This window comes from Myotis myotis, unplaced genomic scaffold, assembly GCF_014108235.1.
Source record: "Myotis myotis isolate mMyoMyo1 unplaced genomic scaffold, mMyoMyo1.p scaffold_m19_p_16, whole genome shotgun sequence".
NCBI lineage: Eukaryota > Metazoa > Chordata > Mammalia > Chiroptera > Vespertilionidae > Myotis > Myotis myotis.
The window spans coordinates 45,389,065-45,416,297 of NW_023416320.1; the positions used below are offsets into that span (position 1 = coordinate 45,389,065).

General features: G+C 41.4%; 1 protein-coding gene and 2 long non-coding RNA genes across 3 annotated transcripts; 2 read left to right on the forward strand and 1 right to left on the reverse strand.

Annotated features, from left to right (window-relative positions):
* Positions 1–1,464: 1,464 nt before the first annotated feature.
* EFCAB1 (EF-hand calcium binding domain 1) lies at positions 1,465–12,668 on the forward strand. The gene is made up of 6 exons (XM_036338711.1): positions 1,465–1,609; positions 6,543–6,701; positions 7,571–7,675; positions 8,797–8,948; positions 9,222–9,326; positions 12,543–12,668. Exons 1-6 carry the CDS (start codon positions 1,552–1,554, stop codon positions 12,600–12,602), a joined length of 639 nt encoding a protein of 212 aa, XP_036194604.1. The 5' UTR covers positions 1,465–1,551; the 3' UTR covers positions 12,603–12,668.
* LOC118671005 lies at positions 8,421–22,573 on the reverse strand. The gene is made up of 3 exons (XR_004972553.1): positions 22,449–22,573; positions 21,471–21,688; positions 8,421–8,901 (listed from the first exon to the last, which is right to left on the reverse strand). It is a non-coding gene; the product is annotated as an uncharacterized LOC118671005 (long non-coding RNA).
* A 194-nt stretch (positions 22,574–22,767) lies between these two features.
* LOC118671004 lies at positions 22,768–25,770 on the forward strand. Its single transcript, XR_004972552.1, has 2 exons — positions 22,768–22,907; positions 25,548–25,770. It is a non-coding gene; the product is annotated as an uncharacterized LOC118671004 (long non-coding RNA).
* The last annotated feature ends 1,463 nt before the right edge of the window (positions 25,771–27,233 follow it).

Consider the following 27,233-nt stretch of genomic DNA (forward strand, 5'->3'; position numbering starts at 1 on the left):
TGTCTGTAATCTCATCAGAAATGTCACAGCTGCTAGATAAGAAGACATATAGGAATACTATTTAACCAGAAAACTGTTGGAAACTCATAATCACTATCATTATATATTGGTTAACTGTTGGCAGGAAATTTTCTTTAGGATAATACAGTCCCTGCCTTCACCAAGCATCATTGACTCTGGTGTCAAACAGCATCCCAATTTTTTATTCAACAAATAAATAAAACAAGGAAAAAATCAGAGACCTCAACACTGAAACTATTTTTTAATTGATTTTTTAGAGAGAGAGGAAGAGAGAGGGATAAAGAGATAGAAACATCGATAAGAGAGAAACATCAATTGGGTGCCTACTGCATGCTCCCTACTGGGGATTGAGCCCACAACCCAGGCATGTGTCTGACCTGGAAGATTCACATTAACTATGACCTCCTGGTTTATGGGTCGATGTTCAGGCACTGAGCCACACCAGCCAGGTGAAACTATTTTATATTGGATTGTTACTCATGGTTGGCAGAATTTTTCTGTTTTCAGACTAACAATGACAGTATGTATACTATAAAATAATTCGTATTCCAAGGTATTTCCCCTCTAACGTTAAACAAGTAGATACACTAGACAATACTGTAGGTTTTGTACTACTGGCTGAACGAACCCATTTTATTGTTGTCCTAATTCAAAGATGGTGTTCCATCTGTGGTTAAGAAGAGCAGAAAGCCTTCCCACATTAAAGATGTAAGAACTATTCTTTGTTTGCAGACTTGTCTGTCAAATAAGTAAAAAATTCCTTCAGTTTTACTTAAAGGAATATTTTCCAGAAAAGCAAGATTGGGCTCAACCCCACAGATAAGTGTCAGTTGTCAGTCTGTTTATTGGGAAGGCTGCCCCTTTAACTAGCTTAAAAATTGCTAGTGGCTTTTTCCCAGATTCTACTGACAGCCTCACCCCAGAATAAGGGGGAGGGAAGAGGGAGAGAAAAAACCTATTCCAAGTTCTTCTCACCCTTCTGTACCCCATAAAACAACCGTCTGGATTACACACCTGCTAATTCTGGAAGCTCCTCCAAGTTCCCCAAATCTCCCAGTAGATTTTAAGCTTCCCTGGGTACAACGCTCACCACCCCAAACACCCTTCACACAGCGTGCACAAGATATTTTAGACCTTGATGAATCCCCGTGCAGTCCATCAAAGGTGCTGTGAACCCAAAAGACAGCAACAGCTGAAAAATCAGAATTCCGACGTCAATCAGAACACAGTCCGCAATTGTGTTCGGCCAGGACCCTCCAAGTAGGGCCGCGCTCCCCAGCCCCAGGAGCGAATCAGAAGCTGGCCCAGCCGTTGCCATGGCTACGTTGTTTGTTAGCGCGGTGCACGCACACTGCGCGCGCCAGGGAACCAATCAGCGGCCGGCCAGGGCGTTGCCATGGCCACTTTGTGTGTTAGAGCACAGCAGGTGTGGGGCGATGGAGACCCAGAGCGCTTTTCCCCGGCCCAGGCCCAGGCACAGCGAGGGTCCCGGCAGCCGCATCCCTAGACACCCGCCTCTGCCCGCGCGGCATGAACCGCAAGAAGTTGCAGAAGTTGACGGACACCTTAACTAAAAATTGCAAGCATTGTAAGTACGAATCAAGTGCTGGATTAGCATAGGCTCCTGGTCCAGGTCTCCTGCCCTACGGGGTGGTAAAATTTTCTGCCCAACCTGCTTCCTAACTCCCAGCCTTAGGGCCCTGGAGCCGCCTCCACCACCCTTAAAGAGAAGCCTGGACGGGAATACCTGGATGTTAGCTTTTCGGAGCAGGCTCCACGCCTGCCAATCAACTTAAGGATCGCTATCCAGGTGTCCAGGCATCTAGGATTGCACTCCCACAAGTACACTTACTTGCTTCTCAAGCGCTCTTCTTAATTTACCCTTACATTACAGAAACGTGATTTATATACCCAGGAGACACATGTGGTTTTAGACTCGGTCATAGGTGTAAAGTGACTATTAAAAACCAGGGAGTCGAGAAAAGTATCACAAGCAACATACACCTGCATTCTACCTTTCTAGAGCAAGTGAAATGACAGGGTTCAATACCGGATACTTACCAAGAGATCCATAAGGGAAACTGGTTATCAAGGACTGAACACCCTTAGGAAGCAAACCTATGTCAGAGCTGGAAGGGAAGTGGGCCCAAAGAGCTCACCGAAGCTAAACACATGGTAAAGAATCTGTTCCCAGCTCCAGGCTTCCACTTTCCAGTTGCTGGTGGGGTTGCAGGGTACTTTGCCAGTGACAAGATGAGCGCTTATTAAAGGTATCTGCTCCAATGGCACATTCTAAAAGGCGGTCCTAGAATTTCCTAGGTAACTTTAGAATTATATTCAGACTGAAAAACAGAACTGTACCTGGGCCAGGAAGATAAGGACATGGTTTAGGTGAAGACAGTGTTGTCCAATGAGCAAGCTTATGAATTGTATGCTGATTGCAAAACTACTGGCCACCTGTGGAAATAGAAGAAGACATAATCCCAAGACCACTCCCACTGTGCAAAGAAGGAGGAACAAACGTGTTTTTATGTAGTTCTAGAGATTACAGGATCTCGTTTCTTTTAATTGTATGTGTACTTAATGCAATGAGTAGTAAGAAAGGCTCTCTTAGTGGAGTGGTGCTGTAAATGAAAATTAGAGTGTGTATAAGCATCTTAAACTTCTTAGAAAAATAGTCATCCTGTCATTTAAGGCATTATTATGGTTATTATAATATGATGAGAGTTTGTTCTGTTGTTGTTTTTCTTAAAATACTTCCATTTCTGGGAGAAGACCACACCCTCTAAAACATCTGGTAAACACTTTGAATAGAAAATGCAATAATTTCAATATACAATGCTGAATTTAATTTGCTTCCTGTTCAGTACGTTTGCAAACAGACATTCTGTGAATAATTAAGAGGTGAGTGTATTAAAAGATAAAGAAACACATGGCAGGATACACTCTTTTGCGTTTTGTACTTATATAAACATTTTAAAGTGAGCCTGAAAAACTTGGATGATTACTAGTTAAATTCTATAGAAAGAGTTTCAAGTCCTTGACATTAAATTCCTTTAAACAGAGGACCTTTCACCTAAAGTTATATTTCCTTTCAGTTGGCAGATGATAATCCCATTAGGATTAAATGGATAAATTTTGTGGAATCAGAGAAGAAAGTATCTTCAGTGGTCATATAGTTAATCTGCGACTTTACAGATATGATCTGAAGAACAATCAAACCAACCCCAAAAAATGAAAGCCCATCCTTGAATTTTTCTTAACTGTATTTAGTATTGTATTCTAGAACTTAAGAAACATTTCAGCAAGAAAAGTTTTCTTATGGCTAATCCTGTATCCTTGGGTAATAAATTAAGCTAATATTCTTTAATCTTTATTTCAGCCGAGATGGAAAAGATGAAACATAAAATGCTGAGTGAAGGGGATGTTGTATAGTCATTCTTTAAGCAGTCTTTTCTTTCCCAACTAGCCAACAGCCTTTTTACTTTGAGAATATTTTAAAATTGTGGTTAAATTTTACTATTTTAATTGTACAGCTCTGTGTATTCAATTTATTCAAATTGTTGCACAACCGTTACCACCATTAAACTCCAGAACATTTTTATCTTTCCCAACTGAAACTCTATACCCATTATAGTATAACTCCCCATTTTCCACTTCCCCAAACCCCTGGCAACTACCATTCTACTTTCTGTCTCTATTAATTTCATCACTCTAGGTATATCATATAAGTGAAATCATATAGTATTTGTTCTTTTGTGTTTGGCTTATTTCACTCATCATAAAGTTTTCAAGTTTCATCCATGCTATAGCATGTGCCAAAATTTCCTTCCTTTATAAAACCAAATAATCACCCATAGTATGCATTTACTATATTTTTTATCCATTCATTCACCAGTGGACACTTGATTGCTTCCACTTTTGGCTACTGTGAATAATGTTGCTATGATCTTTGGTGTGCAACAATCATATCAAACTCGAGGCCTGGGAGCCACATGTGGCCCACAATGAATATTTTTTGTGGCCCAGCCAATATAATGGTATGTAAGAAATATTTTAATAAAAATTTTGTAACTTAATTTTTACAATATTCTGTTATACATAATCCTATATAATAAAAGCATAGTATACAAATTGTCCCCTCAACCATGAATTGTCTGGGAATTCGACCAGGGGGCAGAGCCAACCAGGGGAAGGGAGGTCAGGCCCCGGCCGGCAGCTGCTAGGGACTCTACCAGTGCACGAATTTCATGCACTGGGCCTCTAGTTATTAATAACGAACTACAACGTTCGCTAATGCCTGATTACTGTAATCATGTTGCATTCATTTCCCTTATGCGCCTTATGTGCAGGCACACCATTCTCTCCACTAATACTAGAAGCAAATATTTTAGCAGATGATTGCCACATCATTAGTTTTGGACTGACTTGTTTGATGTGCGCAACAGGAAATATTTCACTTTCAGAGAACAAGAAAAATAGGTTTATTTGCATTACGCTTAATAATTTGTGCAGTTATTCAGTGTCTGTTAAGTTAATGTTCAAGAAAAAAATATTAATTTTTATTAAAATGTTTCATTATTTTATGTGAACGATTACTCATTTATTTCAGCCCTTTTTATTCAGCATGTCTCTATTGAAATAAACCTATGTTTCTATGAAAATTGAAGCTTTTTTTTTTGCTGCCCACATAAACTTAAACCTTGTTTATTTGGCCCATGGCAGCCTTTGAGTTTGACATGCTTGGTGTACAAATATTTGAGGCCCTGCTTTCAGTTCTCTGGGTATATACCCAGAAGTGAATCACTGGATTACACAGAATTTCTGTGTTTAACTTTTTGACAAACTGGTATACCATTTCCTACTGCAACTAACAGCTCTTTTAAAAATTATAATCATTATACTCTTGTCTATTATTTAATTTATTGACTATATCATTTGTTTTTCAAGGTTTTTAATATCCCTCTTACATTTTGGTATCCCAAACCAGAAATCATACTCAGGCCTGTCCTGACCTGTAGGATTAGATGTGATTTCTCCATTTCTATGTTCTGTCTTCTTTTACATGCATGCAGGTTTTGTCCTTGTTTTAAAAAATACTCTGTCTTGTTTTGAAATAAACTCATCCCCATCTTCTACCTATAATTCATATTTAAACTCACTTTTTTATTCTTTTTTTAAAAAATATATTTTTTTATTGATTTTTTACAGAGAGGAAGGGAGAGGGATAGAGAGTTAGAAACATCGATGAGAGAGAAACATCAATCAGCTGCCTCCTGCACACCCCCCACTGGGGATGTGCCCACAACCAAGGTACATGCCCTTGACCGGAATCGAACCTGGGACCCTTCAGTCCGCAGGCTGATGCTCTATCCATTGAGCCAAATTGGTTAGGACTCACTTTTTTGTTCTTAATGCTAGGCAATAACCCTTCCACTTAACATATCTGAAATGGGAATTGGAACACAAATAATTATCTCACTCTTTAAAAACACCACCCTTTATACAATGATGTGTGTTGACAAATGTGAATGTGTGTGTATCCTTTCAATATAAATTGCCTTCATTCAAAGTACTGCTGAATAATTGCATGTTAATTTCATTTCATCTGCAATAAGAGCTACAAGAGTGCTAAAATATGTTTAAACACTTTTTTATTGGAAAATGGGTGATTTTAGTTTCCAAAATCTCAATTATGGATTTACTAAGGCTAATATGAAATAAAAATTGGCTCCTGACTTTCAGGAGCCTGGTATCTATTTCCAGGGGAATGCTAAATTACAAGTCTCATGATTGCCTGTAATCAAAATGCAAGGAAAGTTAGCATTCTTAAACATTACCGTACTTACTTTGAATCATATCCCTACTGCCTTTTAAAGTTTAGAATTGGACCCCATGATCATTATTCAGGTAACTTGACTGATACTGTCTTCTTTTTTCCTAAGTGTGACTGAACTTGCACCTGTTGGATATTGGAGGGAAGGCTTTTTCTCTCATTTTAGTGGAGAATCCTCTGTAGTAGCCATCCTCTGTTAACTTAAGGGTCATGAATCTCAAAACAGATATGTCTTCTGCCCTGGCTGGGTAGCTCAGTTGGTTGGAACATACCCATAACCCCCTGTAATCTACAAGGTTGGGGATGATTCCAGGTCAGGGCACATACCACATACCTAGGTTGCAGTTGGATCCCTGATGGGGATGTGTAGGGGAGGCAATTCTCTCTCTCTCTCTCTCTCTCTCTCTCTCTCTCTCTCTCTCTCTCTCTTTCTCTCTCTCTCTCTCTCTCTCTCTCTCTCTCTCTCTCTCTCTCTCTCTCTCTCCTCTCTCTCTCTCTTCCCCCTCTCTAAAATCAGTAAAAACATAGCCTCGGATAAGGATTAAAAAAATACCATAGGATTGCTGCCAGCTACATATCTGATGGCTTTAAAATGTTAGTCTATAAATTCATTAATGCAAAATTTAAGTTAGAAATTAAAGATTAAAACACATTTTTGTTATATCTTAACTTTATTTTTCCACAGTTAATAAATTTGAAGTGAAGTGTCTTATAAAACTTTATTATAACTTGGTGGGAGATATAATAGAGCGACAAGGTGTGGTCAATGGACTGGATCGTAATGCATTTAGAAACTTCTTGCATGTGACATTTGGAATGACAGATGACATGATTATGGACAGAGGTAAGGAGAAATACAAATCCAGCCATAACTGAAAAAAAATTATTGAGTTGGACTTACTGTTTGTAAAACCTTAATGTTCTATATTCCCAATTTCATTCAAATATAAAATTTAAATCTTTATATTCAAGAAAAATATCATAGGAAAGGGAAATGAGAGTGAGGGGGGCTAAGGGGGGGATAAATGGTGATGGAAAAAGACATGAGTTGGGGTTTGAACACACAATACAATATGTAGATAATGTATTACAGAATTATATACCTTACAACTATGTAATTGTGTTAACCAATGTAACCCCAATAAATTAAATTTTTTTAAAAAGAAAAAGATCATAGGGATGGAAATAGTATCCACTCTATTTTGTGTATTTAAGAAGTGGACAGAGTCAGCTTGAATAATTAGGTTTCCCTTACTTTAAAACAGAAAACCTAAATTATTTCTATTTTTACTTAATAAATATAATAATAAGAAGAATAGTTTTAAAAGGACATTTAAGTTTCTTTACATCATTGAAAGTATTTCAATAAGAATCAAGATATAGTCCCGTCTACCATGTAATAAAGCATTACATTTGTTGAGTATCAAAGGTACAAAATTATATATTTTATGTTAATATAGCAACACATTTAATATATCAACAGTTATATGTTAATAATTAGTTATTAACATATTTAGATATTCAGAATTTACTTTGTTCCCACAAAATATGAGGAGAAAATGTGAAAGTTAGTTTCTTCCTTTGTCAAATGGGAATGTTGGACCATATGATCCTGAAGTTTTGTTTAAATTTTAAAAGTGAGTAGTACCAATGTAGATTACTGAGAGTAAAAATGCACCACAAGTATTACATTGCCCTTCTTTTTCTTTTTAGTATTCCGAGGTTTTGATAAAGACAATGATGGTTGTGTAAGTGTATCAGAGTGGGTATATGGATTATCACTGTTTCTTCGAGGAACTTTGGAAGAAAAAATGAAATGTAAGATTTCAGGTTATCCTACTGGTTTGCACATTATGCCTAACATATCTAAAACATTTTAAATCAATTTCTTCCAACCCAGCCAGTGAAGTAGGTTGTCTGTTGGTTGGTTGGTTGGTTGGTTGGTTGGAATTCCCAAGTCAATGCTAAAGGTTGAAAAAAATTCATTAAAAGAAAAATCAAGAGATTTTGAAGAGTAATTCATGTCAAGCAAGACTAGATAAGCACATGTTATAGGTGCTAATAATGTATATGTACATTTACATTAAAGGTCTTAAGATTATGTTTTTGCATATTTAAGTACTTGAATTATAACCATAAAAGTAGGGGATATTGATTCTAGTGCTCTGATTCTTAGTTAATTCTTAATTTTGATGAAATCTGTTTAAGAATTATGTCAACATTAAATTTTTTAAATAAAAATAAAAGAATTATATGTCAGTCAGTTTTCCACGAGTTTCAAGATGAAAAATTTCAACTTATTGCTTCTTTTTTACCTTAATTTTCTTTTTTAAATTTATATTTATTGTTGAAAGTATTACAGATGTCCCTTGTTTTTCCCCCATTGACCCCCTCCACAATTCAATCCCCCCCACCGCCAGGCATTCACCACACTATGTCTGTGACCATGTATTATGCATATTTGCATAATATGCATATAAGTTATTTGATTAATCACTCCCCCCTACTCCTCCCCCTCCCCCCCAACCCCCCCCCCCCCCCCCCCGCTTCCCTTTGAGGATCTTCAGTCTGTTGCATGTTTCTATGTCTCTGGGTCTTTTTTGTTCATCAGTTCATTAGATTCCACCTATAAGTGAGATGATGTGATACTTGTCTTTTTCTGATTGGCTTATTTCACTCAACATAATACCTGGGGAGTATTATGCCAACTTATTGTCTCTTGTCATGCTTCTCCATAGCTGATTGTAATGAAATTTTTTCTAAGGATTGTTGCATATATTCAACAAGTGAACATTAAGCATTTATTATGGAGATTAGATTGTGTTAAGGCCTGTGGCATTGATAAGAACATCAATATAGACCTTGGTCTTGAAAACTTTTTCAGAACAAATGTTACCTTAAGGATAGTATCAAATTCCTAATTGGCTATTTTTTAAAAGATTGCTTTGAAGTGTTTGATTTGAATGGTGATGGATTCATTTCAAAGGAGGAAATGTTCCACATGTTGAAGAACAGCCTTCTTAAACAGCCATCTGAAGAAGACCCTGATGAAGGAATCAAAGATTTGGTTGAAATAACACTTAAGAAAATGGTAAATATGTATAATTTACAGTTTTATATTAAAAGTTAAAGGCTAATTGTGGGATAAAAATAATAATTCAAATGATAGTAACTATCAGTTTTCTGCTTGGTGAAATCAAACACCTAGATTATGCTCTTTTTTTATAATATTGATAGTTCATTACAATTTAACTAGTCTCATTTCTCTAATACCTTTTTTCCACTAACACTTGACCATGAAAAGACAGTTGTATCTGCAATAAGTATTTTACATGTTGACGCATATACGGCTGGTCACTCCTAGGATCATGACCATGATGGGAAACTGTCCTTCTCAGACTATGAACAAGCTGTGAGAGAAGAAACTCTTCTACTGGAAGCTTTTGGACCATGTCTACCTGATCCAAAGGTAAAGAAAGATATTGTTACACTGGCCAGGGGATTTGAGCACCATTCAGGCACTAAAAGGCTGCAGGTTTGATTCCCAGTCAGGGCACATACTTGGATTATGGGTCCCATCCTTGGTTGGAGCATGTGAAGGAGGCAACTGATCAATGTTTCTCTATCACTTCTCTCTCTCTCTCTCTCTCTCTCTCTCTCTCTCTCTCTCTCTCTCTCCCTCTCTCTTTCTCTCTCTCTCCCTCTCTATAAAATCAAAAAAACACATCCTAGGGTAGGTATTTAAAAAAGGAAGAAAGGTATTATTTTTTACTGAACAGTGACCAAAATATAATGTAGGATCAACAACCAAGTCTTCTTGGTTTGGTGAGTGATGGATAAAACAAATAACCTTCAGCCACAGAGAATAGCTTATAGATAGAGAAAGCCCACTGAAGAAGAACTTGATGGTTCATTTTATAGTACTATTGTGGCCGAATGCTATTGTTTAACTCATTAACTCATTCATTTATGTAGAAACAATTATTGAAGCTTACAGTGGACCAGAAGCACATATGAAAGGCTTAATTGAAGTGCTCAAGGGTACATATTTTTTAGGAGGAACGTCAACATGAAAATAATTACTCTACAGTATGATAAGTATTATAATAATAGTTAATGACTTATACGGGTTTCATCTATGCCATCCACTGTTATAAGCACTATCATCCACATCACCTCATTTAATTCCCTTATCAACCCTATGAAGTAGGTAGTATTATTATTCTCATTTTACAGATGAGGAAACTGAGGTTTGAAGAGTTTAGCCCACTTGTCCAAGTTCATGCAACAATTATGAAGTACCCTGGGTCCCCTGGTTCTAGAGTCCATAGAGATATGTATAGAATATTGTGGTGCTCACAAAGAGCGCATCAAAACCAGCTGTATCAAATGACTGGTAAATGGCTGGTGGGACAAGGAAGGCTAGGCTTCAAGGACACAATAGTCAGCTAGGTCAAAATGGGGACGAATAATGAATAATCTAAGCAAAGAGAAGGCATGACACGCACAAGAGAGAGAAATGAATCTGTATTCAAAGAGTATTTGGTGTGGTATGAAACTGGTGATGAGTGATGATGCTGGAGATGCATAGAAGGGCCAATCCCAAGGGAGCTTGGAGTTTGGATTTTGTCTTGAGTGCCTGAGGATTCATTGGAAAATTTTAAGCAGGTAGAATGATTTGGTATATAAATATTACAATACACCTTCCCCCAGTCTCTAGTCTGTATCTCCAGGTGCCTACTCAACATATCCAATAGATAATCTCAATAAATTATTGGTTTTCCCCCCAAATTTGCCCCTCCCCGTCTTCTCTGTCTCAATAAATGATACCCCATATATTCAGTTAATCAATCAAAACCTTAGGAGTAATCCTTAATTTTTCTCCAATTGCACCTTTAGCTGTTCCTTAAAAATGCACCCTTGAATATAACCTCTTTTCAACAGGTCTGTTGACCACAAACATAAATTGTTGCCAGCATCTGTCACATACCCTAGATCATTAGCCTTCTTGCTTCCACTGTTGTCCCCATACTGACTATTCTTCACAATATCCAGTATATTTAAAAACACAAATGGATTCTGAAGTCTTATACAGTGGCCCCTTTCTCTCTCTCGAACCACTTCTCCCACTCTCCCTCAATCTTTTTTACCCCTGGACCTACCCCAGCTACCTTGCTATTCCTCCCTAGTTCCTTTTCCAGTTACTATAGCCTCTGTCTAGAACAGTGATGGCGAACTTATGACACGTGTGTCAGAGGTGACACGCGAACTCATTATTTTGGTTGATTTTTCTTTGTTAAATGGCATTTAAATATATAAAATAAATATCAAAAATATAAGTCTTTGTTTTACTATGGTTGCAAATATCAAAAATTTCTATATGTGACATGGCACCAGAGTTAAGTTAGGGTTTTTCAAAATGCTGACACGCCGAGCTCAAAGGTCAGTTACAAGGTCCTTTCCACAGACCTTCACATGCCTCAGACTGTCATCTCATTCAGTCTCTATTCAAGTGCCATTTCCTCATTATGCTCAAATACCATCGGCCATCTTAACTACCCTCCTCCTTTATTCTGTAATCTTACTTCATAGTTCTTGTCATTACATAGACTATATATACTCAAATACTTACTGTGTGTGTCACCATATAGATATAAGCTCCCTGAGGATGGGAACTTGGTCTTGTTTCTACCATATTGCCCCATATACTGTGCATAGTACATGGTAGGTACCATGTTCAGTGGATGGATGGATGGCTGAATGGATAGACCTCAGAAGTGCCTGATGGGAAGTTTTGGATCTATCTAGACCCTTACATCTTCTCAAGAACTACTTCATCATTAAGCTTTATTTTTACCCTATATCTTCAGCCTCTTCCCTCACTATTAAAACTTTCTTATCAGGATTTAAACAGGTCTAAACCTGTCCCATTTGGAAAAGAAAGGAATAGAAAAAAAGAAGTAGAAAGGAAGGAGGGAGGGAGGAAAGGAGGGAGCAAAAGAAAGAGGAAGGAAGCAAGGAAGGAAAGGAAAAGAGAGATCTTACCTTAATTACACAACTACTTTTATTTTCTGTCCAATGGCTTTGTTTTTCAAAGTCAAATGTCTTGAAAGAATTGTCCATATTTGCAACCTACACTACCATTACTTCTTCCTCTCCACACTTGAAGCTGCTCTTGCTGAGGTCACCACACCACACTCTCCCTATTAATCCCAAGCATCCAGCTTTTGGGTTTTTGTCTTACTAGATAGACTACATTCCCTCCCTATGCCCAACTGTTTGTTCAGCTTCTCTTGCTCTAGGAAGCATGTCTGCTACCTGTTACCGACTGGCTGTGACATAATTAGTCCTCCTGGCCTCCCAGAGTCTACCGTGTGTTTACTTTATTGCAGCCCTCACTTCAGTGAATTAAGCTCATCAGTTTCTGGATGGTTTCTGCCACTAGACTGGAGGCTCCTGAAGATCTGGGTCGTGTAGTCTTGCTCATCTTGTAGCCCCACACTAAGTATTGTACTTGGAATATAATCTGTACTGTCACCATCTGTAAGTGAACAGAAAATGCATGACCATCACAAGTTCTTGATGTTGTTATCTTGTGTCTCTTCAAAGGAGACATACGGAATATCTTGTTTTGTTCTGCCTTTTTTCGTAAGCCTGTACTAATTTTAGCACTTTTATTTTACAGAGCCAAATGGAATTTGAAGCCCACGTATTCAAAGATCCAAATGAATTCATTGATATGTGAATAACTAACACTGTCTGTGTTGCCTCAAATGAGTATAAAAAAGGAGGTGTATATGTATTGTATATATATTTTTTCTACTTAGAAAGATGATATTGAATTGTGTGTTTGGGTAGGGAATGTTGTTCACTTACACATATCATTCAACTTTGGTGTAAGAACCAAGTAAAAGGGATGTAAGACAAGTTTCTTATTAGATGTTGTTGGGTTTGGGTTTAACATTGCTAGAGGTATTTTATACCTAGACATATGTTGAAGCATGTAACTATCAGAAAAGTTTGTATTAATGAAATGAATAGTCAAATTATATAATCTTGAATTATATAAGGCAATTATTAAGGCAAATATTTTTCATGTCAGAAAAATGCTAGATATAATAAAATTAAAAATCATAGAAATTACTGAATGTTTTTGGAACAGTAAATAATTAAGATGGTATTGAAAGACATTGGAATTTAACATTTAAATACCATTCTGCTAGGCACTGGGGGAGATTTAAAGAAATGAAAGAAACATGTTGCATATTTTAATATGATCTTTATTATTGTTTGAGGCTTTGTCATTCAACCTGACTAGATTGTAAGTATCTGAGGGCTGGGGGTCATCATACCCATGTACTGTCATAACAGTACAGTCCTCTGCACAGAACGGCTCTCAATAAATACTGTGGGTTGAAAAGTACAAAGTACAATAAGATAAATCCAAACTCTTGGCAAGCCGGGGAAGAGGAAAGTGCTGTTTCTTGAGTTTAATGAATGATGCATGGGCACAGCTTTCAGTTTATTTCTGGAGTCATCTTGGTTGCCCCCTTCCCCTGTACACTCAGTTGGCAAGCCTGTTCTGGCTCCCTCTGCTTCCTACGTCAGCTCTACTCTGTCCCCGTCACTGCCTTGGATTCCCCTTGCATACTCCCTTATAAGGGGACCTGACTTCCCCTCTGCCCCCCACTTCCAGCAGGTGCCTGTGGGCGTTGGGTGGAAGCATGAAAAGACGGGCTTAGTTATGCTCTTTGAGTTGTTGTCTATCTCTTTAGTAAACATGCCCAAGCAGCTAATATCTCTTCTGTCAATATGTAAATATTTAGAAGCTTTGGGGATATTAAATACCTTTTACTATGTAAGATGAAGCAAACGAGTACATTGTATTAAAAAAAAATGGACAGTTACAAATAAGTGGAATAAGCAATTCCAAGAAATAAAGACATTTCACTGTCCAAGTATTTTCCTAAAATTTTAGATTGTTATTGAGATGGACTTTGACACAATTTTTCTATCTTGAGTACGTATAAATAATGCAATACACAATGCTTTTCATTTTGTAATTGTATTTTTCTGATTATAAAGTAACAGAGATTAACTGAAGAATACTTCAGAAGTTTAGGAAATTCAACAAATAAATTTAAATTATTCATTAATATTCTGAGATAGATTCTTTCAGGTTCTCTTAAGGCACCCTGTATGTTTTTAGGTGATCACATTGAAAATGCTCTTTTGGAAGCTGCTGGTTTTGTGCACCACGATCTCATGAACATTTTCTCAGGTCATTAGATGTTTGTCTACAGCCTCACTTGTAATGGCTGCCTGGTGTCCCATCACTACAGACTCACTCAACCACTTCCCTGCCACTGACATGTGTTGGTTCACACATTTTTGCTATTATAAATAATTTCTGAAATGAACTATTCTTATAGACAAATCTTCTCACATGCATTATTGGTTACTTACTTGGGGTAAGTTTGTAAATAGAGGAATGTTGAGTTAGAGGCCACTGTGATCTTGAGATTTGTAGTACATGTTACCAGATTACCCTCCAGAAAGGCCTACTGTGCTCAATGCATGAGAGGCCGATTCCTTTCCATGCAGAGCACATTCTTTGAACTTCTTTGCTAACATCATGCACCATAATTGGCCATGATTTTAATGTATCATTTAAAGAACTAATCTTATACAGCTGTACCTAAACTTTTTATTGTAGTTTGATTAAAAAATCAATTTCCAAGTGAATAACCCTGTTTTATTACATATTATTTAAAACTAAAAAAAAAAAAGTCTTAAAAGAATTCTAAATAATTTAAGTGAAACCTAAGATGATGTTAGTACTTGACCGTAAGGTCTCATAGGCTCTGTTCACACCCCTCAGTTATTCCTCATCATAATCTGCCCAAATCATTCCCTCTGCTAGTATACCTAGATTTCTGGAGCCCTTCATTTCACTACTGTAGAACTCATAAGTGATTTTAACACTGAAATTTTACTCAACTTAATAGCAGGGTCACCTGAGTACAGAGGACCTTTGAAGACGAGATTTCTTCCCTCTTACTCTGAGCTCTGCCGCCAGTCTTGTCCTGAGTCCTTATCCCGCGAGGTACAGACAGTGTTTCTCAGCCCCATGTTTGCCTGCCTTCAGGGTGACTCATTAGGACGATGGATGAACAAGTGTAGTTTGGAAGATTGAGTGTAACCTTCCTCTCACTGACTTCTCAACGCTTTGGCTTCCCCGTCTCCTCCCCGTGCTCTGCAAAGAGGAGCAGAAAGCAGGCCAGGCCCCTCTGGGAGAGCAGAGCATCGCCCCGCAAGCAGCTTGGAGAGATTCTGTTTGGGAGACAATCAAGTACTTTTTTTAAACGACAGGATTTTAAAACTGCCACTGCATTCGGGTAGTCCTGCATTCTTAACCTGTAAATATCTTTGGGTACAAGATTGCACTTGTAAGAAGCCAAACCAGCAATTGCTTGCATTATAAAATCACCCAAAACATTCACTAAGTTCCTGCTTTGTGCTAAGCCATGAGGGTTAAAATATTCTAGGTCAGTTGCTCTGCCCTCACCTTGTTCATATTATATGGTAAGACTCTATGCTGTGTGACAGTTATCACTGTTTAGATTCACTGTGACAGTCCCTCTCCTGCCTTCTTCTCCCCTCAAAAAAGATATATAATTTGTAGTTAAAGAATATTATTAAAGGAAATTAAATATACTGTGAAACTAAAAGGATAGTAATGTCTATAAGATGTTTCTCTGTGCTGTTCCTTAGGTTGTCCATTTTTCCTAGTGCATTTAATCTAACTGGGTCCATTTCCTCACAGAATAAGCCTCTAATTCCCCCATAGTCATCCAGAACTGATGATTATTTCTCACCAAGTATGGCAAAGAAAGGGTGGGAATTGCATTTGACATGGAGAGACTATGAAAGATACACAATAAAATAAAACTATAATCCATGTATGTGTTAATTACAGTTCATCAAATTGTCAAGATTGGTGGGTAATAGTTCAAAAAGAGGTAGAAGTAAAATATTTACCTTTTCTGATTTTGCAGCCACCCTTTCTGTTAGAGTAAAGCAAATGATCTCTTGAAGTATTTCCAGCCTCAGTTACCATTGAAGGAGGAGCCACCTGAATACAGCCACGCCAATCAAAGCCCCCTTCTCATGAGATGTATCTGAAGGAAACTTGCTCAGTTTCACAGGGGGAGCAACAGAGGAAAGCAGTCTAACGGTGGAATATTCTGTGTGAAGCAAAGCATGCTCCTACATTGGAAATGTCTTTATCAGAGTGCCATTACCTTCTGCAGTAGTTCATTGCTCTCAGTTCCCTCACTGGTAATTTGTGGCTTTCTGTGTACCTCATGCCTCCTACCTAATCTGTCAAGAATATATTTCTTCCTCTAAGACACACATCCTCTTGTTTATTTTCACCTTCTCCTGCCTGGTCATCCCACACTGGCTCTATTATGTGGTCCAACCAGACTCACAGAGAGTTCCCTGGGTGAGAAGTTTGTCAACTTAAAGGGCATTGAATAAATTGTGTGAAACGCAGTCTGTCTTGCCTTAACCCGAGTTGCTCCTTCCTATCTCCTATCCCCATCTCTAAAGTCTTTGTGTGTCCCAAGGGACACCACAGCTTAAAACCAGGCAACAGGGGACCTAAAGATGGAGAATGGCATGCACTTCAGCAGAGGACTTACAAGTTCTCTCTGCAAGTGACATCAAGAATTGGAGTCACTACCTCCTGGTAGAAGGAGTTAGTCCCACAGCACAGGCCAATCCAGAAGATTAATTAAAACCATTTGGTCAAGTATTCCTTAATGAATCTTTCAGATATAACAGTAGAATCAGAAAGTAGAGTAAAACAATCCCCATAATCCCTACAATACATTACACAAAAATTCAATGAACACCTTTGTTCTTGGATTATGCTAAATATTACATTCATTATTTCACTCATTTATCACATCTATCCTAAGAGGCAAACATAAATATTAACAGTTCCATACACAGGTTGAGAAAATTGGAGTTTAGGAAAATTAAGAGACTTCCTCAATGTCCCACACTGGTAAAGAGCAAAGCCAAGAGCAGACCTCATCTAGTTCTAATGTTAGAAACCTTTTTCTAAAGCAATATTTATTCTTCTTGCTATGCATACCCCCTGAGGTTTGGAGTAATTTAAAGCTCCAGGCTCCTGAAGAATCTTCAAATTGTACCTTCAAGACTACCTGGTGGTGCTATGTAATGTGTATGCATGTGAGTGAGACCATGGCCAACTCTCTTCAGGGCACTCTTGTCATCTGAAATACCTTGGAATTTTGGAATTTTTTTTTCTTGAAGTGTCCAGTTTGGAAGTAAATGCATCCATGTTTGGTACCAATATCAATCTGAAACTTAGGCTGGAACCTTGCCTTGCCAAGAGTCCAGATGTTTGTGAATAGTAGCCAGGCTGTCAGACCCTATGACTCTAAGGTCAGCACAGGGACAAAAGTGTGTCAACCAACCACAGAAGCTGAGGTCACTACTGGTTTATGAGGAGGATGGCAGAGGTCATTCAGGAAGGAGTGAAAAGGGCTGGACTCCTCATAAAAAAGGACAAGGGATGTTTCTTTGGGCACCTGGGCATTTGTTCAGAGAAAGACTTCTATCTGAACAAGAAGATGCCGCCAATGAGAAGAAGCCATGTGATCAAGCAGCAAACACAAGAAATGATTACCTGGCACTTACTCAGTGACAGTAATTAGCCTAAGGATGTACAACTAGTAGAGTTGTGTCTTGGGCTTGCAGCCCAGGCCCTTAACCAGGTTGTATCTCTGATTGTCTCTTATTGTCATGAGCTATCATATTGCCTTGCACAGACTACATGAATTTTGAAAGCCTAATACAAGTGAAAAGTGATTTATAGATTGTTAGGGACCATAGTATCTGTCATCCAAACATAATACTGAGAGAAGTTGATGCTAAAAATTACACGAGAACAGCATAACTTGGGTTGTCCCAGACAAAAGCATAATGTATGGTGACCCTATTTATAGTCTATAAAACATTCCAAAAATTACACTTCATGTAAAATGGGAATAATACCTATTCCCTGCCTTCATCTCACAGGATTTTTGCAAGAATTGAATGAGATAATGTCCATGATACTATTTTGTAAACTCTGATATAAATACATAGCTTAATAGCCAGGGAAATGTGTGCCGTCTTGGAGTATGCTTGCATTCTCAATAGCAGCTCCTAAGTAATGATTAAATAAGGACACCAACAACCTGGAAATAAAAACCTTGGCTTCTGGGCCCTTTCATGTGACTAAATATATGCTAATGCCTAAGTTACTCAGCCAGTGAAAGGAAGTAGAAGGATATCTCAAAAATATCTTTAATAATCTAACAGAAATGACTCTCAAAAAGCTAGGATAAAACTCCAATGTAAGCATAACTAGAATTTTCATGAAAATTACACTCTTATAGAGTTAGTGTTAGTGAAATGACTTCTAGTAATTCACACACACACACACACACACACACACACACACACTTCCCTGTCATCACACACACACACACACACACTTCCCCGTCATCTCACACACACACACACACACACACACTTCCCCGTCATCACACACACACACACACACACACACACTTCCCCGTCATCACACACACACACACACACACACACACACACACACACTTCCCCGTCATTACACACACACACACACACACACACACACACTTCCCCGTCATCACACACACACACACACACACACACACTTCCCCATCATCACACACACACACACACACACACACACACTTCCCCGTCATCACACACACACACACACACACACACACACTTCCCCGTCATCACACACGCACACACACACACACACACACTTCCCCGTCATCACACACACACACACACACACACACACACACACACACACACACACTTCCCCGTCATCTCAAAGTCACATACAAATGGTAGTTTATCCCATTTAACAGACACATTAGAGCTCCTTGAATTTCTCCTTCTGGGAAAATACCAACAATTCTAAAGCAATTGGAACCATAGGACTGACGACTGTGGTCCTGATTAACCACATTCAAGACTTAATGTGTCTGTTATTCTGGCTCTAAGGTGCTGAAATAATAAAGAGAAATTAATGAAATGCATGGTTTGTAAGAAAGTATAAAAGTCTAAAATCCCATTCAATAAACTAACTTGAATCCAAGTCATGTGAGATCCATCTGACCAAATTCATACCTTGGTTTACTTGCTATGTTCTTAAACTGGACAGTGTAAATTTGACCAAGTACAAAACAGGCTGCTTGCCTCTTGGGATTTCTAAATACGACTCAGTGCTCTATTCTGATTCATGTAAGTGTAGAAAAGATGCAGCAGCCCTGAGAATCGTCATTAGGAAGCGGGCTCACGCTTTTCATTTCTAAGAACCCTAAAAATCATCATGTGTGGATTTATGTATGTTGTGCACATGCCAATACATCCAACATCTGCAGGCTGTACAGTAAATGACAAGAGCAATATGCAGAAGAAGACATAATCTCTCCATGCAAGGAGCACACAATCTAAGATATCAGATGTGCTGTTGTCTTGAGTGGGGAGGAGGAAGGAGAGAAGGAGGAGGAAGAGGAGGAGGAAGAAGAGGAGGAGGAGGAGGAGAAGGAGGAGGAGGAGGAGGAGGAGGAGGAGGAGGAGGAGGAGGAGGAGGAGGAGGGGGAGGAGGAGGAAGAGGAGGAGGAGGGAAGTGGGTAGAAGAGGAGGAAAAGGAGAACCAGGAGAGAAAAGGAGGTCAAGAGGATGTGAAATAAAGAAAAAGATTAACTGAGTAGGGGCAAAGTTTTATGGCATGAATTTTTAAAAAGCAAACAGCTAAGCTGTGTCCAGTGTGGCTCAGTTAGCTGAGCATCTTCCCATGCCCTTAGAGGTCACCAGTTCAAATCCAAGTCAGGACACATGCCCAGGTTTCAGGCTTCATCTCCAGTAGGGGGCAGGCAACAGGCAATGGATTGATATTTCTCTCTCATCTATGTTTCTCTCTCTCTCTCTCTCTCTCTCTCTCTCTCTCTCTCTCTCTCTCTCTCTCATCAGTAAAAACACTTAAAAAAACGAAGAAGAAGAAGAAGAAAAGAAAACAGCTAAGTAGGTGAGATAAGGGTGGCGTGCTTTTCTCTCCCTTTACATATAATTACAGAAAACCAAATGGTGGATTTAAGAGCAGCCACCCGGCTGTGCAGGCCTGCTGAGAAGCTAGTGGGGTGCAGAAGATATCATCACGGGCAGAGCAGGATGTGGAGCAGGCCAGGGCCTGCACGCCCAGCTCCAGGTATGTGACTGAAAGGCAAGGCGCTGGCCTGCGGCAGGTGCAGCGCAGCCAGTGCCCATCGGCCCAGGAAAAGAAAACCTGCAGGTGCAGTTGGGACATGTCCTGAGTCTCCAAAGCCACGAGCTTTTCTGAATAGTTGTCCTATCTTCATTGTCTGCCTGCAAGATTACAGTTTTCAGCAGGAGGGGATGAGAGAGAGGGCGTGGTTTGGTGGAGTCTCCCCTTCTGGGGCTTTGATGACACATGCGAGCTGCTCTGACTCCAGAAGTGAGGTGCAGTCAGAGGAGGTGAGACTGTGCCAGGGCAGTGGTGATGGTGGGACTTGCCCCACCGGCCCCACCCATGCAGGCCCCGGACCCCTGGGAGGACGCTCCTGTCTCCAGAGGCCATGGTGGACACGGGGAGTTTGTTGGTTCCAACTCAGCTCTGCCCTCCTGCCCCCCACTCTGGCCATCTGCTTCCTTCTACTTCAGCCATCCTTGGGCAGAATGATTATGTAAGCATTCCACCTCCGTGCTCAAAAGCCCCAGAATTCCAAATGCTGTTTGAGTTCTCTTGGCACATCCTAGGTACCCACAGTTTCATACACACTGTCAGTGCTCAGAGGTTCTTTGATAAAGGGCCTCTTAGTCCCTCTCATGACCTGTAATCAGAGGAAGTTTTTAACTAAACAACTATCATGTTCAGCTAGAAACAGGAGAAAGAGACCCATGTGTCTTTTCCAAGCTCCCAATACTCGGCCAAGGGGACTTCCTGCCTTCCCTCACCCCCTCATTCAGAAAAAGACTATTAGAGAATGGAGGGATCAGGATATGGGAACGATGAAATTTTCTATTTTATAAATTTAACTCAGGGTTATAGTAGTTGCTAGGGCAATGGCTGTGGTCAAGGGAAGAAGGGACCTGAGGGTGAGGGACTGTGCTATGACTGATGGTGACACGAGGAAAAGATCTAGTGAGGCAGAAAAGGAAGTGCTAGGTCATGAAGAACGGTCCAAAACAAACATTAAAGAAGACAGCAAGAATAATCTGACCCCTTCAAAACAGTAACCCAAGGCAATGAGGTGATGGCACAGCCCAGACAACTACATCTGGTGAGAAGCCAAAGGAAAAGGATGTGTGGAGGGAGAGCTGAGGACTAGACAGAGGAAGCTACCAGAACGAGAGAAGAGGTGGCTGTCCAAGCTTATCACCAGGTCCAGATGCCCCGTGAAGCCACTTGCTGGGGGTGGCTCTACATATTTGCTTGGATCTTTCCTCTGACCTTTAGGCCTTTGGAGCTCCTGGAGGGCAGAGAGCATCTGGGTGGGGTGGCGAGAGATGCACCCATGTGAAGAGTGTGAGGGATTATTCCAGGTTGAATTCCTTCTTTCTCAGGTGACTGGATGCTGGCCGCCCTGTGCCGCCCCCTTTCATTCTTGGCCTGCTTCAGTCTGCCCGAGGCACGCAGGCGGCTGCTCCAACCACATGCCCTGTCAGGACCTGTTGATTCATGGAGAAGAATGCAAGGATATTAAATCCCTTCAAATACTGAAAGGGGAGGGCCCTGTGTTGCGGGGTGCTGGGGTTTGGGGTTTCAAAAGTTATAGTATAAAATCATAATATAGAACAATTTAAGGCGGGACCCCAAAACCCAGAGAGAGTGGGGGGTGTTGAGTCTTTTTGTTCCTTGAACAGAAGAAACCAGTGGTGGTGAAATTCTTTTGTCTCCCAGCTCCAGGTGGGTAGGGGCAGCCCTTGACCCCCAGTCCCCCTTGCCCCTGTGCCTCAGCAAGGCTACCACTGCCTTTCTGAGCTGGAGGGCCCCCAAGACTTTTGCTTTGTCCAACCCCAGCCCTCAGAGCTACACCCATCACTGTCAAGTGCATGCATATTCTGGAAAGTTTATTGAGCAAGAACTCCTTAGCACCATGCCGGGAAAGGGATGCCCTTCCTCAGAAGCCATGCGCACACAGCACCCCCATAAGCCTTTGCACTGGAGAGGCAGCATGGCCAGGGTGAAAGGTGGGCTCTGCAGCCAGGTGGGACTGGTGCTCTGGTCTCACCACCTGCCTGTGTGGCGCCAGACAGGTGCCTTGACCACTCTGTGCCTCTGCACGGTGGGGGTCATCAGCATATCTACCGCATAAGGTTGTGAAGACTTAAGCGAATAGATATCGTAAGCACATAGAATGGGGTCTGAGCTCTTATAATTATGACAGGCAGCTGATTAACTCTGTAAAGGTTTGTGTGTTTTGGCTACCTTTCTGGATTTTGGACCTGTTTTCTTATTCAGTGTCGCCTTCTCAAGAAGAGCTGGGATATCATGCTCCCTTGCAGCATTCAGACAGCACTCCGTGCCACTGGCAGCCGGTCTGCTGCCATTCCTGAGCAGAGCTGGAACGCCTCCAAGGATCAGCGTCCTACGCGGGTATGCCTGGAAGGAGCCAAGACAGGTGCAGTTCAGCTGCCGGGAGGAGATGACTCAGAGTCCTCATTAGACCAGGCAAAACACCTTCCCTGCAAAAATGCTCAGCGAGGAATAGCTAGGAATGAATGCTCTGCTTTCACAGGCTGCTGACTCTTGATCAGATGGAAATCCCGATTGGTTGAGCATCTAGGGCCTTCTCCTTACAAAAAGTGTGATGGAAGAGCACGGGCTACTTTGAAGGAATCCTTTCCTAGATCTATCCCTAACCACTCAATGGTGATCTACTGCTACGTGAGTTTTAAAGCATTTTTTGGTCTGGTCTTAATTTAAGTGTGTGTGTGTGTGTGTGTGTGTGTGTGTGTCCCCACATGAACTCAAATTTACACCCAGTGGGACTTTCCCGCTCTGACACTCTTGTCTTAACTCCTCAGTCCCACCTGTTTTGCACTTACTTGCAGTTTTGCAGATGAGTCTCTAGACATGTGCGCATAGTTTCAGCTTCTACTCCTGCCTGAAGGAGAGGATCTCTTGCTTTGTTGATCATTTCTAATCACTTCACAGAAGCTATAGACCCCAATTAGGGCTCAGATAATAAAGGTGAGCTGGACACAGTCTGGGGATCACAGGCAATAGATATATGACTCTGGGGACTTTGCCTACATCTTTCAGGCCGAAGGCTGCTCCTGAACACTGACTGGGTCCTTAAGGTCAACTGGTGAAGTAACTCTTCCATAATGAAGGCTGCAGGTGCAGTGAGCAAACTGGCTGGCTCAAGCCAACAGCTGAGACAACTAGGCCACGCAAACTCCACCTGGTCCTCCTAGGTTGATTCCTTAATTTTTTCTCTAGAAGAAACCATAACCTTGAAAAATAAACAATGAAAGTCCTGCTACGATAGGGACTACAACTGTAATCACTCTAGGAGCCCATAGAGAAGCACCCACAGCTGTCCTTTCCTGGACAACCTCAAGCTGGATGAATGTGAGGGAAATAAAGAGGGAAATTGGTCAAGAGAGGAAAGAAGAGGAGAAGCAAGAGGGATGAGGATGAAATGGTGCGAAAAGAGGCAGAACAGCATGAGCCTCACCCTTATCTAGGAATTGCCAGGTGCATAGGACAGCAAAACAACAATGCGATGCATTTTAGGAAAACACCAGTCCTGATGGACAGGGGCGGGAAACAGCTAAGCACAGGCTCCAGGAATAATAATAAACAAAGCAGGCTTAGGGCTCTGTAGGGAGCAGGAAGGGGCCACCTTAATCACAGTGGTGTCCCAGGGCATCCCATTCCAATGGCACATGGCCCAGCTGGATGAACCTGGGTGGGGGGAGGATAAGAAAGCTGTCGGGAGTGGGTTTACCTGATTGGGGTTCATCCTTTCCTTCGGATTGTGACATCAATGACAAGTAGCTGGTGGAGGTGGTCAGGCGTGATAGGAGAGCACAGTGTCCACCTCATCTTCAGGATAGGGGGACACTGTATGGAGGCTCCATGCTTCAACAGAGAATTAGTTCCCTTCTCTAGAAGGCAAACCCAGACGGACTGATGGCTTATTTGGCCGCGGAGCAGCTGCAGCACTGCCCTGCCTGGAGAGCAGTACCAGCCCAGGGGGCGCTGCTTAGAATGCGGAGTCTCGAGCCCCACCAGCCCTGCTGGGTTGGAGCCCCCATTTCACTGGGTCCTACAGTGACACGTGTTTGTGAGAAATTCGACTTGAGACGTTCTGCAGACCAACCAGCCCGGACTCTCTGAGAGCAGCACAAACTTTACATACATCACACATTGCTAAAGAAATCACTTAATTGGTCTGAAGAAATGAAAACTCGGGTTTGATTTAATTGGCCTCAGTCCTAAAAGAACAATGATCAACAACAACAACAACAAATGGGGAGCTGTTTTCATTTAAATGTTAACCTAATGTAGCCACACCCAAAGGAAAAACAAATTTGAAAATTGGAAATGGTCTTTATTGCAGCCAGAAATAATTTGGTGAAATAATCGGGAAAACCTAATAAGGAAAGGTCTTGCTAGACTGGAAGTCCACCAATAGGATGCCTCATTTTCCTCATTAGAATATGTGAAGACGGCCGAAGGAAGCAGCAGACCTGCATGGCTGAGGAGACCATGAGCTTACACACTGGGGAGGAATGGAACTGATAATGTTATAAGGGCCTGCCAGTAAATCGAATATTTAAAAGAGATTTTACCCCAATATTCACATGAAAATGAGGTGTTCCTAGCAGCCTCTCATTCACACATGCATTCACATACATGGGCACAGTCACAGAAACTTCAGGAGCAACACGGCGAGTACCGAAGCCATGCCAGAAACCCCAGTGGCATGTCATTATACCCACACAATCACTGGCATCCTTTGGGTTCTGAACAGTATGGCCCTCATCCTCAGTAATTGGTGGCTTGCTGTGTACCCATGCCTTGATTTAATCTCTAAAGAAAATATCTCTTCCCCTAAGATACACATTTTCTTGTTTATTTTCACCTCTTCCTGCCTGGTGAGCCTACACTGCCCCTGTTATGTGGCCCAGCCACACACACACACACACACACACACACACACACACACACACATCCCTGGGTGAGAGGTTGTCAGGAGAAAGGGTATTTGAATAAACAGGCTCTTATGGGCTCTGCTCCCTCCCCCTTCACCTGAAGTGCACTCCCTCCCTGCACCACCAACCTCCACTGACAGTGGCCAACTGCCAAGCATCCCTGCGGGGACAGCTTTCCTTCAGGCCTGCACAAAACAGAGTTTGAAGCACAGACAAATGCCTAAGTAAAAAGTTCCAGTGAAAAAGCAGGAAGTAAGATGTTAAACTTCGTCTCTGAGTATTTCAATCACTGTTTTGGTCAGATAAGTTAGTGGCATTAAAGTGCTTCATCATTAATAGCAATATCTTCTCATTGTTACAGCACTGAACAACAGATCACAGTAGCAATATGAAACCCTTGTTGACAGAGCTCAAAGGAGGCAGACCATGAGAAGACACCCCCTGCTCCTGTCATGTGTGCTCACTGCTTATGAGTTTTGTACTGCTACTTCTTTCTTAGTGTATCTCTCTTGTCTTTCGGAACAAACATCCCTGTAAATGTCATTTAGAGCTTGGAAAATATCATTAAAATGTTCAAGGTAAAACAGTCAATAGCACTGGTTTTTACGAAAAGTTCATGTTGCTTTTGGTAGAAAAGACCTAGCCACTATTTCCACAAATGATTGGTTTCATTTTCATCCAAGATGTCACACAACTTGAGCCCATATATACCAGATCTGTGTGCTTCTTTAAAAACCGTAAGGAAAATAAGGAAAGAAATCGACAGGCATCAGATTGGATAAAGGAAAGCCAGGTCTTATCATGGACTGTAGCAGGGAGCAAGAGGAAACGAAGCTGGGGCTTCTCTCTCTTTTTATAGCCACATAATTACAGAAAATCAAATGGCAGAGGTAAGAGCAGCCGCCTGGCTGTGCAGGCCTGCTGAGAAGCTAGTGGGGTGCAGAAGATATCATCACGGGCAGAGCAGGATGTGGAGCAGGCCAGGGCCTGCACGCCCAGCTCCAGGTATGTGACTGAAAGGCAAGGCGCTGGCCTGCGGCAGGTGCAGCGCAGCCAGTGCCCATCGGCCCAGGAAAAGAAAACCTGCAGGTGCAGTTGGGACATGTCCTGAGTCTCCAAAGCCACGAGCTTTTCTGAATAGTTGTCCTATCTTCATTGTCTGCCTGCAAGATTACAGTTTTCAGCAGGAGGGGATGAGAGAGAGGGCGTGGTTTGGTGGAGTCTCCCCTTCTGGGGCTTTGATGACACATGCGAGCTGCTCTGACTCCAGAAGTGAGGTGCAGTCAGAGGAGGTGAGACTGTGCCAGGGCAGTGGTGATGGTGGGACTTGCCCCACCGGCCCCACCCATGCAGGCCCCGGACCCCTGGGAGGACGCTCCTGTCTCCAGAGGCCATGGTGGACACGGGGAGTTTGTTGGTTCCAACTCAGCACTGCCCTCCTGCCCCCCACTCTAGCCATCTGTTTCCTTCTACTTCAGCCATCCTTGGGCAGAATGATTATGTAAGCATTCCACCTCCGTGCTCAAAGCCCCAGCATTCCAAATGCTGTTTGAGTTCTCTTGGCAAATTGTAAGTATCCACAGTTTCATACACACTGTCAGTGCTCAGAGGTTCTTTGTTGAAAGAACTTTCAGCTTCTCTGGGAGGTGTCTCTTCTCTTCTGATTTTTACATGAAATCAGAAAGTTAGACTGGGACCCATACTTATAACACACATAAGTATAATATATACTAGAGGCCCAGTGCACAAAATTCATGCATGGAGTGGGAGTTCCCTCAGTCCAGCCTGCACCCACTCCAATCAGGGGCCCCTCGGGGGGTGTCCTACTGCCAATCTGGGACTGCTGGCTTCTAACCACTCACCTGCCTGCCTGCCTGATTTCCCCTAACCCCTCTTCCTGCCTGCCTGATCGCCCCTAACCTCTCTACCTGCCTGATCACTCCTAACTGCTCTCCCTTGCCAGCCTAACCTCACCCCCAACTTCCCTCCCCTGCCAGCCTGGTTGCCAACTGCCCTCCCCTGCAGGCCTGATCTCACCCCCAACTGC

Bases quoted from the DNA above. Each gene is read 5' to 3' on its own strand.
- EFCAB1 (XM_036338711.1), top strand. From the start codon at position 1,552: ATGAACCGCAAGAAGTTGCAGAAGTTGACGGACACCTTAACTAAAAAT. The intron at 6,702-7,570 runs GTAAGGAGAAAT...TTTTCTTTTTAG, and splicing joins TGACATGATTATGGACAGAG to TATTCCGAGGTTTTGATAAA. The intron at 9,327-12,542 runs GTAAAGAAAGAT...TTTATTTTACAG, and splicing joins CATGTCTACCTGATCCAAAG to AGCCAAATGGAATTTGAAGC.